The following is a 16,938-nucleotide window of genomic DNA, read 5'->3' on the forward strand; positions in this document are numbered from 1 at the left end:
ACCATTACCTCCTCCTGGATGGACGTGGATCTGGGGAAGCACTTGTACTGACAGCTCAAAGAGGAGGAACATTGCCCTACAGAGGAATGGACTTGCCAGTGTGGCCAACATTACATAGCCCAATGCTTATGGACCAGACTTGTCCAAAGGATCTGGTGAGTCGTTGCTTGAAAGGGGAGGAACACCAGTGGTGTGATTGCATACATTATGGAGACGTGCATAATTTCAGTTGTAAACCCAAGTTGTTCCTCCATGAGGCTGATTGGTTTTAATTCTGAAATATTACTTGGAAGACAAACTTTGTAAACTGGTGGCAGGTTCATTATAAAGCGCTCCTATCAGACATGCCACATGGCAATACATAGTAGAGAAACTGGAAATCTCACCATCTTTTTCTGTCATTACTGGAAAGTCACCAGAGGAAGCCACCTGCTTTTCTTCAGGCGTTTTTCCACTTCCTTCCTTTTCAGCAGCAGCCTCTTCTTGCTTGGCGAGAGACTGCCAGGTGGACACAATGGTAGTGATGTCTGGTAGCAGCTGTTGGGAGAACAGTCAGAGGTTGGTGGGCATCCATGAGAGGTCCACAGCTAGTAATAATAATAATAATAATGGCAGTATTTGTATAGCGCCTTTCTCCTGTCGGACTCAAAGCGCTTGCGAGGCAGCCACTAGAGCGCACTCAGTAGGCAGTAGCAGTGTTAGGGAGTCTTGCCCAATGAACTCCTTACTGAATTACTGGCTTACTGAACAGGCAGAGCCGAGATTAGAACCCAGGTCTCCCATGTCAGAGTAGTAGGTGTGAGTCTGACTTCCTCATTTGTCAATATCAGCTACTGAGGAATAACAACCTCCTCACGTAAGCGTTACTCCTATCTGAACCATTTCTATACATTCTGAGTACTGCCTGTGATTAGAGCTGGTTGGTTGAGACTACTGGTTAGTTGATATCTGGATAACTGGGACTCTACTGTATTTGCGCTTGCAAAGAACGTTTTTTCAATATAAACCTCAGCGCTGAATATCCAGTCATTCAATGGTGATAGCTGCAGTCACCCCGTGCTCCAACAGACAGACAGGTGACCGTCACCAGATGAATGAATCAAATCACCATTAGTTGCTAACAACACACATTGACATTTATTAATATCCAAGTTTAAAAACCAGCAAGGTACTCACATTGAGGGCCCTTATCACAAGGGACCCATCAGTAAAATACAGCATATAATGCACATCCAGTGCATAAACCATCAATCCAGTTGTAGACTATTGCCCAATCTCTACAGCTGGATGTGCATTATATGCTGTATTTTACTGATGGCTCCCTTGTGATAAGGGCCCTCCATGTGAGTACCTTGTTGGTTTTTAAACTTGGATTTTAATAAATGTCAATGCGTTTTGTTACCAACTAATGGTGATTTGATTCATTTATCTGGTGACGGTCACCTGTCTGTCTGTTGGAGCACGCGGTGACTGCAGCTATCACCATTGAATGACTGGATATTCAGCGCTGAGGAATATATTGAATACCTGTGTTGACCAGAGTGGATTTTGGTGACTTTAGCAGCTACTACTAGAACATCCAGTCTGATTTAAAGAGGACAGCACAGTATGGTTTGAAAAGAAAGAACTGTTTTTGATACAGTTTTAATGAAAAGTTTGATAAAACTCTTATTTGTTAACAGGGAAGACAGGCAGCTGGCATTTCACATGTAGTTGGTTAAAGTGAAACCGAGGTGAACATAAACTGATGAGATAAACAATTGTACTTACCCTCCTACTCCAATTACATTTTAATCTTTCTGATTTTTTTGTCTCTGCTCAATGGCAGTCTATTAAGTGTCCCAGAGCTAAAATACATGAATTTTTTGACCTTTATCTATATCTAGCAGTGAGAAGCTCTTCTCTGCTGGGAAAGTTTTATGGTTGCAATTCCTTATCATTGAGGGTTATACTATAGTCCTATAAGAGAGAAGCGGTCACTTGCATGTCTGAAGGTTAACTCTTTCATGCAAAGAAAAAAAAAAGAAACACAGCACAACTAATATGTTTGACATCGTACATACACGTGTCTATCTCATGTCACTTTTTGGTACATTTTAAACAAGATCAGTTGCTCATTGCCTACAACTTGATATTGGAACACCATATCTTTATTCTCTCAGTGATTATAGATCATGAGTCTGGGGTTGTGCAATAGAGAGATGTGGAATTCCCAACCATCCAAGCAAAATATCAATTAACCCATGCCCAAATTAAGCAGCTTCGTGCAGGATCCTTGAAGACTGATAACAACTACAGAAATTACCTTTATGCACATCGCTGGCCAAGCAGTCATATTTGTGATCTATATACTATAGAGTGCCCAGGTTTGTAGAGTCTATTGTGCAAGAACCAGTGGGGAATTTCTTCTAATTGGGATGCAATATAATATTTATGGACTAATGGTAGGGCCAGACCCCCATTGGTGGAGTTTAAAAATATAAAGTACTTTATTTCAACTTATGCTAAAGGTACTTTTTTCCAAATTATACTAAAGATACATTTCTGGACCCAACAAAAGAATGCTGGGAATATATGGAGGCAAGCAATGGAAAATATGTACATTTTGGGAAGCAGAACGCTTTTAACCAGGTGGAACTATTAGCACCACCACCTATAGTGATCAATAGATAAATGTCAATGGAACTGAATTAATAGTGTGTGGTTTTCTTGGTTCATGTTCTAGTCTAGTCTATACTCACCTTGCTGAGGGCCTCTCTGTATTTCTGGGCAAAGTCGGCCATTACTGTGGGAGTGTAGAGGTCAGACTTCTGCCAGACGTCCTCCTGCAGAGAATGATTGATGTTGAGCTCTGCCCTTTTCAATATGGAGCAGATCAGGGACAAGATTGTATGCTTTATAATCTTATTTGGAAACTGAAAAAGGAAAAAAAAACCACATACATTAGGTTTTATGTAACAATGAGTTGAATGGATAACATACAGTAATTTTATTTTGTGAAGTCTGCAATACAGGCCATTCAGAAAGTATTGAGGCCACTTTGGATTTCTTCAGTTCCGTTATGTTGAAGCCTCTTGTTAAACTCAGTTAATATATTTTTTATTACTAAACTCACAAGACAAGACAAATAACATTTATATTGTGCTTATCTCCTGGCGGACTCAAAGCGCCAGAGCTGCGGCCACTAGGACGTGCTCTATCGGCAGTAGCAGTGTTAGGGAGACTTGCCCAAGATCACCTACTGAATAGGCAGAGCCGATATTTGAACCCAGGTCACCTGTGTCAGAGGCAGAGCCCTTACACAGCACACTATCCAACCACTAGCTGAAATATCACACTGGCGTCCCGACGCGTCACAGTCTATTGATCATCCCTGAGCTGGTTCTGCCACACGTGGTAGACCCGTCTTACTGGATATTACCAGGAGAGACACACGCCTGACTGTGTAAGGTAACATTTAACAGACATGTTTGTAGCGAACCAAGGTCCACTCATAACTAAAAACGGTCAATGAGATGTAAATGATTTTGGATTGAGCTTGCAATGGGGCCAACCAAAATTGGCAAATTCCAAGATGCATTCAATTTGCATAAAATTGCCATGCTAGCCCATATTATGTGCATCTTGTTGACCATTTCAGCTCATATCCTGCAAGCGCTGTTAAACAGCGCAGGAGGTTTGGGCACAGCCAGCGCCACCAATGGCCATAATAGGAATTACAAATATAGTAGCGCTCAGTGAGCGATTTGGGTGCCATCAAAAGAAGAAGCTTAAATTACTTTTAAAACACTGTAATTCGAAACCAGCAATAGCTGGAAGCCGAAATACATCATTCCCCACAATCCATGGCGGCCAGGAGGGGAAATAGTAATTAGCGCTGCTGGGACTTGTGCAGGAGCAGGGTGAGCCATACATCGGCTTTACCCTGCGCCTATTTCATAGGTAAGATATATCCTGTGCAACACCATTGCAGCCATGATGAATGGTGATGGCAGAAACATACTGTGATGCTGTCTTTCGGTGGAAGGACAGAGTACACAAGATCAGGGGAAATCTGGACAGATTAACACACAAAGATAGCCTCATGGTCCAGACAAGTAATAAAATAAAACTTTATGTAGCTTAACAGGTTCCTAATCTACTGCAAAGTGCTTCATTTGTAAAGCGGCCACATACAACATTGAGAGTTACCAATCGGGTCACATGATTACAGTTCTTCTGCATTTAAAGCACACATTAAGCAAAATGGATATGAAGGTGACATTTATTTCATTTTATAAGAGCAAATTGCCTAGCAGTCCTTTTGCTCCTCTGCCTCTAATACTTTTACCCATAGACCCTGAACAAGTATATGCAGATCAGGTGTTTCTGACTCAAGTCTGACTGGATTAGCTGCATGCTTGTTTCAAGATTAGCTGCATGCTTGTTTCAGGTGAGTGTTTCAGATACTACTGCAGCCAAAGAGATCAGCAGGACTGCCAGCCAACTGGTATTGTTGAATAGGAAATAAATATGGCTGCCACCATATGCCTCTCACTTCAGGTGCACTTTAAAGGAAAACTTCAGAACGTGCTAAGCAAAAGTATCCCTTTAGATATACCATTTATTGTAATTAATACTTTTATCTTGCGCACAATATGCTTTGAAAGATTATTTAAAAAAACACTGAAATCACTGCACATACGGCCACAAGTGCTTAATGCTCATAAACACAGGCTGATAGACTACACAGCAGTAAGGAAACAGCACTCACATTAAGGCCCTGAGTCAGCATGGTCTTGTTACACACGGGGGCCACAGTTGTGATCATCACCATGTTTATTAGTCGTGGGATGGGCACAAACTCAGTGGTCTTGAAGGCAACGGACACCGGGGGCTGGGCTTCATAAATCTGCAAGAGACAAATTAAGTTGAATATTTATTGTAGGAAATTCTGCCTTAGGGCAGCACGGTGGCTTAGTGGTTAGCACTCCCCCTTGCAGCGATAAGTCTCCTGTTCAAATCCCAGCCGGTTCACTATCTGCAAGGAGTTTGTATGTTCTCCCTGCGTCTGCGTGGGTTTCTTATGGGCACTCCTGTTTCCTCCCAAAAACATACAGATAAGTTGATAGGCTTCCCCCTAAAAATTTGCCCTAGTTTACGATACATACGATACATACACTACACGATACATGCATAGACATAGGACTATGGTAGGGATTAGATTGTGAGCCCCTCTGAGGGACAGCGCTGTGGAAGATGTTGGCGCTATAGAAATACTAAATATTAATGATAATGAAGCAGTTGCTTAAAGAAAAATTGTAAACAAGAATTGAACTTCATCCCAATTAGTAGTGGATACCCCCTTTCCCATGATAAATCTTTTCCTTTTCACAAACTGATCATCAGGGTGCTCTGTATGGCTGATACTGTGGTGAAACCCCTCCCACAGTGTGATGTCAGGACAATGGTTCTGACATCACACTGTGCATGTTAGCCTCCGAGGAAGCAACGCTCACCCCATTGCGAAACGGTCGTAAGGCTGTGCACCTTCTGGCGCCCACAGCTGCCTCCCTCACCCCAGCAGAGCACGATAAGTACTTTACACTTCACTTTAATATGTTTTTGTGAATGTGGCTACCACAGATGCTTGTACACTTGCTACTACTGGGTGAGTATATAACTTTTTTTTTCTTTAAAATTATATAGTTGTCCTTTAATGTGGGATTAAACAGTTTTTCAAATAATAATGCATTCATTTTACATGGATTATGAATCATTGCCTACCCCAATAAATAATGATTACACAGTCAGGAGAATGCCCCTGTTTGAACCTGCAGTTCCATTATTTACAAAGCCAAGAAAGAAGAAGCAGTTTTTTCAACTATTGCGATTTTTGGAACGATATTGGAGAGATTGGGTTTTTCATGCAGATGTGAGCTGAAGATGAATGCCCACATTTAGGATGAACATGAAGAAAAGTATTTTCAAAGGGGCCATAATCCAGGAAACAGGAAAAGTTGTTACAGGTACAGTACCTTTATTGTCAGGGTGCCAAATAAAGTTTTTTTATTTAAGTGTAGAGGTTGATCCCACTTTAAAGACTATCACCAGTCTCAGAACTGAGATTGCACAGCTTACATTATTGGTCAGGTGTGGCTGGAAATTATGGGGCCCATAGCAAAATTTTCTTTGGAGGGGTCTCTCTCAAAAAAATAAATAATAATAATAATCAAAAAAAATTATAAGGTACCTTTGAACCCTAGGTAGCCCACCAGGAGCTAGAAATACCCCCCAGTATTAAGTTGCCACAGTATACGTGGCCAGAGGGGGCCCCCGTTATAGGCAGCCACTTTAGCCCCACCTCACAAAGTATTAAAGAAAAAAAAAAAGATACCGTACTGCATTGTCCACTCACATGGCCACATCTGCCATGGAATTCTTTGGTGGGAAGAGAATTGCAGAACTTTTTGACAGAGATGAGAGATAAGTGGTTGCTTGGCATTCTAGTTTATTAAAGTAATACTAAAGCGAACCTGAAAAACAGACTTAGAGACTCGCCTACTGAGAGGGAAGGCTGTGGATCCCACAGAGCCTTCCCAGTCTTCTCTCCATGCTCTTGGCCAACCACCGTCCCTCTGTGAAATTCTGCGCCTTCAGGAGGCCTCAAAAGATGGAACATATGTACTGCACTTGCGCAAGCCTGCATTCGCATGTGTGCAGTATGGAACTGCTTGTCTTTGGAAGTTGTTGGAGACGGGAGTAGTTCTGAAACCTTCACGAGAACTCCCTGAAGGCATATTAGACCAGTAGGTTGAATGATTTTCACAGAGGGACATTGGTGGACCGGGAATGCTTGAAGGGATCCAGAACCTTCACTTTCAATAGGCGAGTCTCGAACTCTGTCTTTCAGGTTCGCTTTAGTATTACTTAAACCCCCTCAGCTGTAACCCCGAACAAGGCTCGAGCCGGAAATCCGCAGGTTACAGCGGTACTTCAGAGCCTGACTCGGCGTAATCGCCGGGAGGTATATGCATTGCCCGTGTGAAGTGGGCTTTTGTAACTCACCTTCGCCGGGATCCAAGACTGGCTGGCATTCTTCTTCTGGTCCTCGGAAGCTATGTATCCCTCGGGTGATATCTCCATTTGATACATGACGTCAAATCGCAATCTCACCCGGTGGACAAAGAGAGAATTGCAGTGCGGGATCTAAGGGAGGCGAGTTATTTGCAGGGCTGCCACAGATCTAGCAGTATGATATTTTTTTTCCTGCATTTCGGGTCTATAAGCTTGTGAAAAAAATCCGGGAGTAATCATACCCGCCAGGGAGGTTAAGAAACTAGGATACACTAAGTAACCACTTATCTCTCATCTGTCAAAAACCAAAGAATTCTATAGCAGATGTGGCCATGTGAGTGGACAATGCAGTCACACTGTCCTCCATCCATAACCAATGATATGATGTTGGTCCATTAATTCAAACCTGACAAAAAAAATAATCCAAATGAAAAATAAAAAGTACTGGGCTACATTATTACTTCACTAGGCCTAAGGCCCGTTTAAAAACAGATGCTAGGCTCTTGCCGCATAAGCCGCACACGCTGCGCGGACGACTACGCACACGCGCCCCCCTTCTCGGCCCCATCCTCCTAATCAACGGCTACACATGCGCAGTAGCCAAAACACACGGACACATGAACAGGAGGATGACGCAGGGATACATGGGGTTTATTATATAGGATGCAATTTATGTAACCAATTAGTATGTTCTTACCACTCTTTCTGTAAATTAGATTTTACAGTATGTTCCCCACTAACAACAGGCAGGGCAGCAAAGCAATGTCTCGCTCACCTTTTTCAGTAGTTTGATGTTGTCCAGCCAGACAGTTTTCAGTCGGGGAACAAAGGAGTACTGTATCTCTTTAAAATACCGGCTTAGTAAATCAGGACAGACTTTCAGTATATTCACCACCAACTCCCTGACCAAATCATCATCTGTTGCTGACTTCAGTCCAACCAGAAACTGCAGTAGGACCAGATTGCCTGCCCTAGACATAGGAACACAAGGGTATTTGTCACAAGAAACTTAAAGAGTACCCCTCAAAAAGTTACCTCAGTAGGGGGAGTAGAAGCCAGTAGACCAAACATGTCATACTCCGGCCTGTGGGCCAAATCTGGCCCTCAGAGCCATCAAATTTGGCCCTCATGTGGTTTCCCTTCTTTCCATTATGTTTGGCCCACTCTAGGTGGAATCCCCAGTTCACCAGGGAAGCAATATGGGGAGGGGGAAAGTACCACACAGCAGGGCACTCGATACGCGAGGGAGGGATGTCACTAGACACCAGGGGACTGTATATAGGAGGGAGGAGGCATTAGACACCAGGTAACTATGTAGGGGCGGGAAGAGGAAGACACCAGGAAGCTGTACAAGGGAAGGAGGTGTGGGGGGGGGGGGGGGCATTAGACACCAAGGAACTTTATAAGGGAAGTAGGTGGCCACTAGACATTGAAGTTGGCTCGCGAATTGATCCCAGAGTTTAATTTTGGCCCGCTTTGTATTTGACACCCCTGCAGTAGAGGCTTCCTGGATTCTCTTATGCCCCTCCTGCACTGCGCATCTCTAAATGATTTTCGATATTAATGTCAAAGATTGCTTGCAGGAACACTCCCATCTTTGTACGAGCGCCCCCACACTGCGCAGGTGCAAAGTACAGCCCACACCTGTACAGCCGCACGGAGCCACTTATGCATGACCTTTTCTCCGTGCCACTGCGCAGGCTGTACTTTGTGCCTGTGCATTGCAACTGCCCTTGTACATGGAGTAGACTAGAGCATGGTCACGAAAAGGAAGAGGGTCCTGGCCGGCAATGAAGGGGTCATGGACATAGTGGGAGACTCTGGAGTAACCTGAGTAACTTATTTTTTCTTTTTTTTTTTTAAACATACAGGTTTACCTTGAAGGGAATATGGAGGCTGACATGTTTATTTCCTTGTAAATAATGCACATTGCCTGGCTGTCCTGCTAATCCTCTTCCTCTCATACTTTAAGCCATAAACACTGAACATGCATGCAGATCAGATGTCTATAGCCTCCTACACACACCTGACTTACTTAAAAACTCCCTAGCGTTCTGGACGAGCTGAGCTCGTCCAGAGACGCTAGAGGGCACTGCCCAGGCCCAGCTGGGCGGATTTGAATAACTTTTTTTCAAAACACGCAGCAAGTACTACCCGATCACCGCCGCATGCCGCTGAACCGCCACTACCCAACGCGAAAGATCGGGAGTCCCTGTAACGTCACGACGTCCATGACGTTGATGACGTCACTCCGTTCGTCGCCATGGCGACGGGGGAAGCCCTCAAGGAAATCCCGTTCAGAACGGGATTTCCTTATGGGCGTGATCGCCGGTGGCGATCGGAAGGGTGGGAGGGAATGAGCAGGAAGGGGACAATCATGTAGCTAGAGCTAGGCTAGCTACATGATATAAAAAAAAAAAAAAAAAAAAAAAAAAAAAAAAAAAAAATCGGGCAAAAAAAATCCTCCCGCGCCCAGCAGGTTATCCGAGGTGGCCAATAATGATTGCCTCAGAAGACAATCGGGTGCATTTACAGCACCGGACGAACCCTGATGCCCAGCCCGCAAGCAATCTGCCGGACGGAAGTACTCAAACCCAGTGATGCCGGTCCCATTGTATGCACCGCTCTCCCACCTGCCACATGTCACGCACACGCCGCTCATCCCCCCCCCCCCCCCCCACATAGCAAGCCAGCACGTCATCAGCTACACAGCTGACAAGCGTCTGTGTAGCTGAAGCTCAGCAGGACTCAGCGATGCCACCCGTTGGGATCAGCTCCTGATCTTTGACAGATGACAGATGACTCTGATAAGATTAGCTGCATGCTTGTTTCAGGTGTGTAATTTAGACCCTACAGACCAGAAAGATCAGCAGGACTGCCAGGCAACTGGTATTGTAGCCGATGACGTGCTGTGTTGCTATGAGGGGACAACGACGGAGGAACGGCGAGCGGCGCAAGTGTGACATCACGTGGCAGGTGGAGGAGTGGTGCGAACAGGGCCGCTCTCCTATTCGAGCACGGCCGTACAGTATCTGTATAAGTATGCCTGTGCAGTAAGCCAGACCCGCTCATGCAATTGTGGCTCCATCCTACTGCGCAGGCATAGCCAAGCTTGTACCAGAAGAGGAGCGCGGCGGCCCCAATGCAAAACTTCAATGTGAACAAAAAATTAGGAGTTCCTATTAATAGGCTTGGAACTTTTCATTCTGGCCAACTGTATTTTGTATGATCTACTGCCACAAATCCGATTAAAGTTGTGGATTAGCTTTAAAGGAGAGGTGCGAGGAGAATATATGTGTGTGTGTGTGTGTGTGTGTGTGTGTGTGTGTGTGTGTGTGTGTGTGTGTGTGTGTGTGTGTGTGTGTGTGTGTGTGTGTGTGTGTGTGTGTGTGTGTGTGTGTGTGTGTGTGTGTGTGTGTGTGTGTGTGTGTGTGTGTGTGTGTGTGTGTGTGTGTGTGTGTGTGTGTGTGTGTGTGTGTGTGTGTGTGTATATAAAAAGATCTACTTGCCTGGGTCTTCCTCCAGCCCCTGGCCGCCTATCTGTCCCTCGCCGCAGCTCTGATGTCCGGGGATCCCCTCCGTTGTAGATGCCGGCCTCGCCCAGGTCGGCATCTTCTCTGCCGGCACAAACACGCCACTCGATCGCGCTCACTTGGTCTGGAGCATTCAGCGCAGCCGTAGTACCTCTGCACCTGCCTAGAACACTCTGGGCCATGTGATCTCGATCATGAGCAGTGCGTCCACGCACTCGAGTAAAAGATGCCGACCTGGGCAAGGTCAGTATCTGCAACAGAGGGGATCCCAGGACACCGGAGCTGCGCCAAGGGACAGATAGGCTGCCAAGGGCTGGAGGAAGCCCCAGGTAAGCAGATATTTATTTTTACTCCTCACACCTGTCCTTTAAAGGGTACTTGAACTTAAAAGGGCATGGCGGCTGCCATGCAGATCAGATGTTTCTGACAAGATTGGCTGCATGCTTGTTTCAGGTGTGTGAGTCAGACACTACTGCAGCCAAAGTGATTAACAGGACTGTGAGGCAAGTGGTATTTTTTTTTTTTTAAATATAAAATATATGGCAGCCTCCATATACCTTTCACATCAGGTTCCCTTTACGGGGATAAAACTAATATTTACATGATTTCATGAATGCAAACAGCTAAACGTTGTCCGTGTCACACCTGGTCCTCTACCAAGCAGAAAGTGTGTAATCTAGAAACACTGTTCAGTTCTACACCCATAAATATGCGCTACACAAGTCCCTCCCCCATCTCACCTCGCGGCCGTGCCAAGGCTGGGATCATAGAAGTTAATGCCGTGCTTCAAAGAGCAGCAGAGATCCATCAGGAAGTTGTGCACCAGCTCCCTTACCATCAGCTTCCCAGCTTCTTTGGGATCATTTGTGCCCTAGGGTAAAAGACAAATATAAATAATAGCTTATTATAAAATAAACAACAGTAAGTGACAACATAACTACAGATACTGTGGAAAGCTATGAGACCTCTCATCCTCATGGTCTGTTCTATAAACAATGAAATAATTCACATCAGGACTCCTCCTCCTCATTTCTTTAGATGACTCCGACACCTTGTGACGCTATGTACATCTGCACACTAGATGTGTCTGTCAATCACTGCTTCTTACTGCTGTTGCATAGGCATTTTCATAGCTTTACATATGCTGTCATCGATCTTAGCCTCTGCCTTCCTCTTCTTCTTTTGCCCTCAATTTTTCCAAGCATCAGGGATTTCTCTAAAGAATCCGGTCTTCCCATTTTGTGACTAAAGTATTTGAGTTTTAATAGCATCAGCCCCATCTGTTGAACACTCTGTCCTTATTTCTTTAACCTCCCGAGCGTTACGCCGCTCAGGAGGTTATGCAACTTTGTGCCCCCCGCTGAATAAATGTGCTGTAATACCTGCAAAACCTTCTGCTAGCACTAGGCTAGCTAGTAAATGTGTCCTGCACCCTCCGATCCCCGCCGCTCCCCCATTTATACATTACCCCGCCTGTATCTAGTGATTGGCGAAGCCACCCCGGACAGCTCCGGTCTTCACTATAGGGAGGATCGCACATGACGTCGCCGACGTCATGCGCAAACCCGATCCTCACCATAGAGAGACCGGAGCTGTACAGGGAGGCTGCGCGATCGCTGGATCCAGGGGGGGTAATGTATAAACGGGGGGATTGCAGGGGAGCGGAGGGTGCAGGACACATTTACTAGCTAGACTAGTGCTAGCAGAAGGTTTTGCAGGTATTACAGCACATTTATTCAGCGGGGGGCACTCAGGATTCCCACCGCACAAGTGGAAACGGGCCCTTAAAGAGAGTCTGAAGCGAGAATAAATCTCGCTTCAGACCTCATAGATAGCAGGGGCATGTGTGCCCCTGCTAAACCGCCGCTATCCCGCGGCTTAACAGGGGTCCCTGATCCCCCAAATCCCCTTCGTGCAGCGGGGGAGCGCTTCCGCATTGGGGCAGGGCCAACCGCCACAGCCCAGCCTCATGCGCGTCTATCAGACGCATACCTCCGCCTCTCCCCCGCCCCTCTCAGTCTTCCTTCACTGAGAGGGGCGAGGGAGAGGCGGCGATGCGCGTCTGATATACGCGCTGTGAGGCAGGGCTGCAGCCGTTAGCCCTGCCTCCAGGAAGAGCAAAATCTACGACCACGTTGGTCGTAGATTTTGCTGGGGTGGGTTTGGGGGTGAAGGGACCCCCGTTTAGCCGCGGGATAGCGGCATTTTAGCAGGGGCACACATGCCCCTGCTAACTATGAGCTCTGAAGCGAGATTTATTCTCGCTTCAGAGTCTCTTTAAGGCCTCAATTCAAGTAGTTTAGACTAGTATACAGATGGTTTTTAGTCTACTGATGGTTTGGTGTAATGTTTTAGACCTGATTTTAGACCTGGTCTAGCATTCAGTAATTACACAATTCACAAAGGCAAAAAACCACGCCCACGTTTTCTGACAGAGATTAGACCAGCTGATTTCTTGTTGGTACAGTAATTCTGTGCGGTATTTTAGATGTGAGGATGGAACCTTTTGAAATAATTGTGCAGTTTAATTGTATGCAGAGGAGAGCTCTACAAAAGAGAAGGATGTCGGTCATAGCTACTTGCTTGTGAATTGCATTTTCTGATAATTTCCCCTGCTTTACCCACCTAATTACCAAATGGTTTAGATCAGGTCTAAAAAAAGGTCTAAAACATTTGGTAATAGTGAATTCCCCTTTGATGCAACTGACTAAACCATCAGTAGACTAAAAACCATCTGTAGACTAGTCTAAACTGCTTAGTGAATTGAGGTCTTAAAGAGAACCCGAGGCGGGGTTCTTACATCGCAATCCCCATACAGAGGCTGGGTCTGCCTATAGAGCCCAGCCTCTGTTGCTATTTAGCTTCCCCCAAAGTCCCCCCTGCGCGCTGCGAGACCCCATAAAACACAGCCGCGCTATGCGGCAGTGTTTACCTCACTAATGTCAGTCTCGGCTGCTCCCCCGCCTCCTGAATCGCTCCGGTCCCCGCCCACATCCCTTCCCTCCAATCAGCGGCGAGGGAAGGGACGTGGGCGGGGACCGGAGCGATTCAGGAGGTGGGGAAGCGGCCAGACTGGCATTAGTGAGGTAAACACAGCGCGCTGCGACACGCTGCGTGTCGACAGCGCGGCTGTGATTAATGGGGTCTCACAGCGCGCAGGGGGTGCTTTGGAGGAAGCTACATAGCAACAGAGGCTGGGCTCTATAGGCAGACCCAGCAATGGGAATCCCAGTGACCTACTTCCTGCCCAGCAGGGAGTACATCACTGAGAGGGGTGTGGCGCCATGCATATGACCCTGTTGCCGCAAGGTGATATGAAGGCTGTGAGTGAGATGCCATGCGAGCACTGCTTTGCAAAAATACAGTGTAAAACTGGCCTGGGTATACCAGGAAGTCCCCTTACCCCATCCTCGTTACATCCTTACACACATACCTAACGCAACACTTCCCATACTACATACATACAGACCACTCCCATAATGCACTGCCTCTACAACAGCCCTACCTGAATCTCCTTGGTGCTCGTGTCTACAATGCCGTTCCAGCGGTACAGGGAGGCGATGTGATTCAGAATGGCCGAAGTAAAGAAGCGCACTTTCTGAGTCTTGCTGATGACCTTATTGTGAACAACCTGCAACAACAAAACACATTATACAAAAACTGCAGTTAATGTGGAAGCACAAAATATGATAATTAAAGCACAGACATAGCAAATGTTGATTGAAGTGGGTCTTTGTTAGTTTCTGGGCCGTAGGGATATAATACTTTCTGACTCACTCAAGCATAGTGAGCAGAAAATTTAAAAAATAATTCTTAAAGTGTGATACAACTGTGTTTTCCTACTTTTTATTACCAATACAGCTATCATATTTGCTTTTGTGCACAATATAGTATGCTTACAAGTTAAACATTCCAAAAGTACAGTATATCTGCTCTGAAAGCTTCCATTGCATTTTGCTGCATAGCTGCTATATTTATATATTAAACACTATCTAGTGATCACTTCTCAGTACAGCTCAGTTTGCTAATGTTTACTAAATGTATTTGACAAATGAATGTACACTAAAGACAATGCTATCTCTTTAGATGTGGCCAGAAGCTGCCCACTGAAGCAAGGAGCTTTCCACTGAAGAACAAAGTGCTGTGTTTAACTGTTGGAATGATGGTCTGTTACAATTTTGTTTTGTAGTAGTAAATTTTATGCTGTGAATAAGGAAATGCCGAGTTTCATAGCATTTTTAATGTAATGAGCAAGAACACTCGTTTTGACACTTTTCCCGCTCCTGCTTGTCATCAGGGTCTCTCATATTTCACAACCTTCCTTTTACTGGGCATGTGCGGTTAGAATTCGTGCATGCTCAGTTCAAAAGAGTTCCTGCGCAGCTACAGTGCTTATTGGAAAATATACTACGGACAGTCCAGTTGAATATTGAAAGGTCATGAAACAGGGAACAGGAGGAATCCTAAAGACAATGAGCAGTATGATGGGTGTCAGGGGTAAGTTAGGTTAACCCTATAGCTGCTTCAATGAAAGCAGGAAGTAGACACACTGCAGATTGATTACAGGATTTGTATCATCTGTGACAAAGAAATGTTTCTTCTTTAAAGGTTATAATGCTGTTGAGTATCTTTTAGAGCAGAGAGGAAGTTTTGAGTTCAGGTCCACTTTAAAGCTAATGCAGGCCTTCCAAGGGAAATAAACCTCACCTTATCTTGCAGCAGGGTGAGCAGAATGTTTATCGTGGAGATTCGGTCTTCCTTAATGCCGGTGCTGAAAATCTCACCGAAAAAATCTACAAAGAAGCAAACAGAATAGTATGATAAGCAACAGAGAAAGAGACCCACCTCTTAAACCATACAGGTTGAAATTACAAGATACAGTCTTGCGATTCAGTGCGATCGCGATCAGCGCTTCTTTAAGCACTGTATGACGATCGCTCCAGAATTGCGGGAAAGTGCTGCAGACAACATGTTTTGTGATTGCATTTAATCGCGAAATGTCCGCGATTGATGGCAATCGCGGCAGTGAGATCACTGCCATATGGTTACAATTGTGCTAGTGCTTTAAAAAGCACTAGCGCTTTGGTGATTAGCGGGAATCACCTGCTAGTCAACCTAGTCAGTGTTGCCAACCTTTCACGTTATTTTTTACTGACAAATACCTAAAAATTTACTGACAAAAGATTTTTTTTACTGACAAAATCTCCTGCGCAGCGCGCCGAAAGATGGACGTGGTCACGCAACAGAATGTGGGCGTGGTCATGGGTGGGGCCAAATAAACATGATTTTAGTATTGCTGTAAAAGGTCTGCCAGGGAAGTTTGAGCTCTGCCATAGTGTTTTCCCCCCTTCCCCCAAAATACATGTAATCTTACAGCATTTCACCAAAAATCCACGTAATCTGGCAGAGGTTCTTCCAAAACACAGTCAGACAATATGGCAATGGTTCCCAAAAAATAGATGTAATCTGGCAGCAGCGATTCCCCCAACATACACATCATCTGACAGCAGTGGTTCCCCAAAAATAGGTAGCTCCAGGTCTATAGGTGTCCCCAGAATAGGTGGCCAGGGGTATAGATGTCCCCAGAATAGGTGGCCAGGGGTATAGATGTCCCCAGAACAGGTAGCCAGGGATATATGTGCCCAGTATATGTAGGCAGGGGTACAGGGCCGGTTCTAGACTGGCACATATGAGGGGGCAGTCAAATGGGTAGGGGGCAACATGTTCGAGGAAATGCGGCGACGAAAGTGGGCATGGCAAGTAAATGCGCATAATGAGAGACCGCCTTTCACCAGTAAATGCACGTAATGACAGACAGCTTTTCCCCAGTAAATTCACGTAATGAGAGACAGCTTTTCCCCAGTAAATGCACGAAATGCGAGACAGCTTTTCACCAGTAAATGCACGTAATGAGAGACAGCTTTTCACCAGTAAATGCATGTAATGAGAGACAGCTTTTCACCAGTAAATGCACGTAATGAGAGACAGCTTTTCACCAGTAATTGCACATAATAAGAGACAGCTTTTCACCAGTATATGCACATAATAAGAGACAGCTTTTCACCAGTAAATGCACATAATAAGAGACAGCTTTTCACCAGTAAATGCACATAAGAGTCAGGTTTTCACCAGTAAACGCACATAATAAGAGTCAGCTTTTCACCAGTAAATGCACATAATGGCAAACCGCCAGTGTCCTCAGTATATGCAGCCAGGGATATATGTGTGCAGTATATGTAGCCAGAGGTATATGTCCCCAGTATATGTAGGCAGGGGTATATGTGCCCAGTATATGTAGCCAGAGGTATATGTCCCCAGTATATGTAGCCAGGGGTATATGTCCCCAGTA

At 45.3% G+C, this 16,938-nt stretch overlaps 1 protein-coding gene across 1 annotated transcript in view; it reads right to left on the bottom strand.

The window, feature by feature from the left end:
* Positions 1-16,938, bottom strand: part of URB1 (URB1 ribosome biogenesis homolog) — a 117,982-nt gene that overhangs the window by 79,859 nt on the left and 21,185 nt on the right. Inside the window, exons 6-12 of the mRNA XM_068270487.1 lie at positions 15,297-15,382; positions 14,095-14,220; positions 11,330-11,460; positions 7,832-8,027; positions 4,754-4,891; positions 2,742-2,915; positions 387-537 (exon numbers count right to left, since the gene is read on the bottom strand). Coding sequence (XP_068126588.1) covers positions 387-537; positions 2,742-2,915; positions 4,754-4,891; positions 7,832-8,027; positions 11,330-11,460; positions 14,095-14,220; positions 15,297-15,382 — 1,002 coding nt within the window. The remainder of the gene's footprint in view (positions 1-386; positions 538-2,741; positions 2,916-4,753; positions 4,892-7,831; positions 8,028-11,329; positions 11,461-14,094; positions 14,221-15,296; positions 15,383-16,938) is intronic.

The sequence above is a fragment of the Hyperolius riggenbachi genome, chromosome 2 (genome assembly GCF_040937935.1).
Source record: "Hyperolius riggenbachi isolate aHypRig1 chromosome 2, aHypRig1.pri, whole genome shotgun sequence".
Classification (NCBI taxonomy): Eukaryota; Metazoa; Chordata; class Amphibia; order Anura; family Hyperoliidae; genus Hyperolius; species Hyperolius riggenbachi.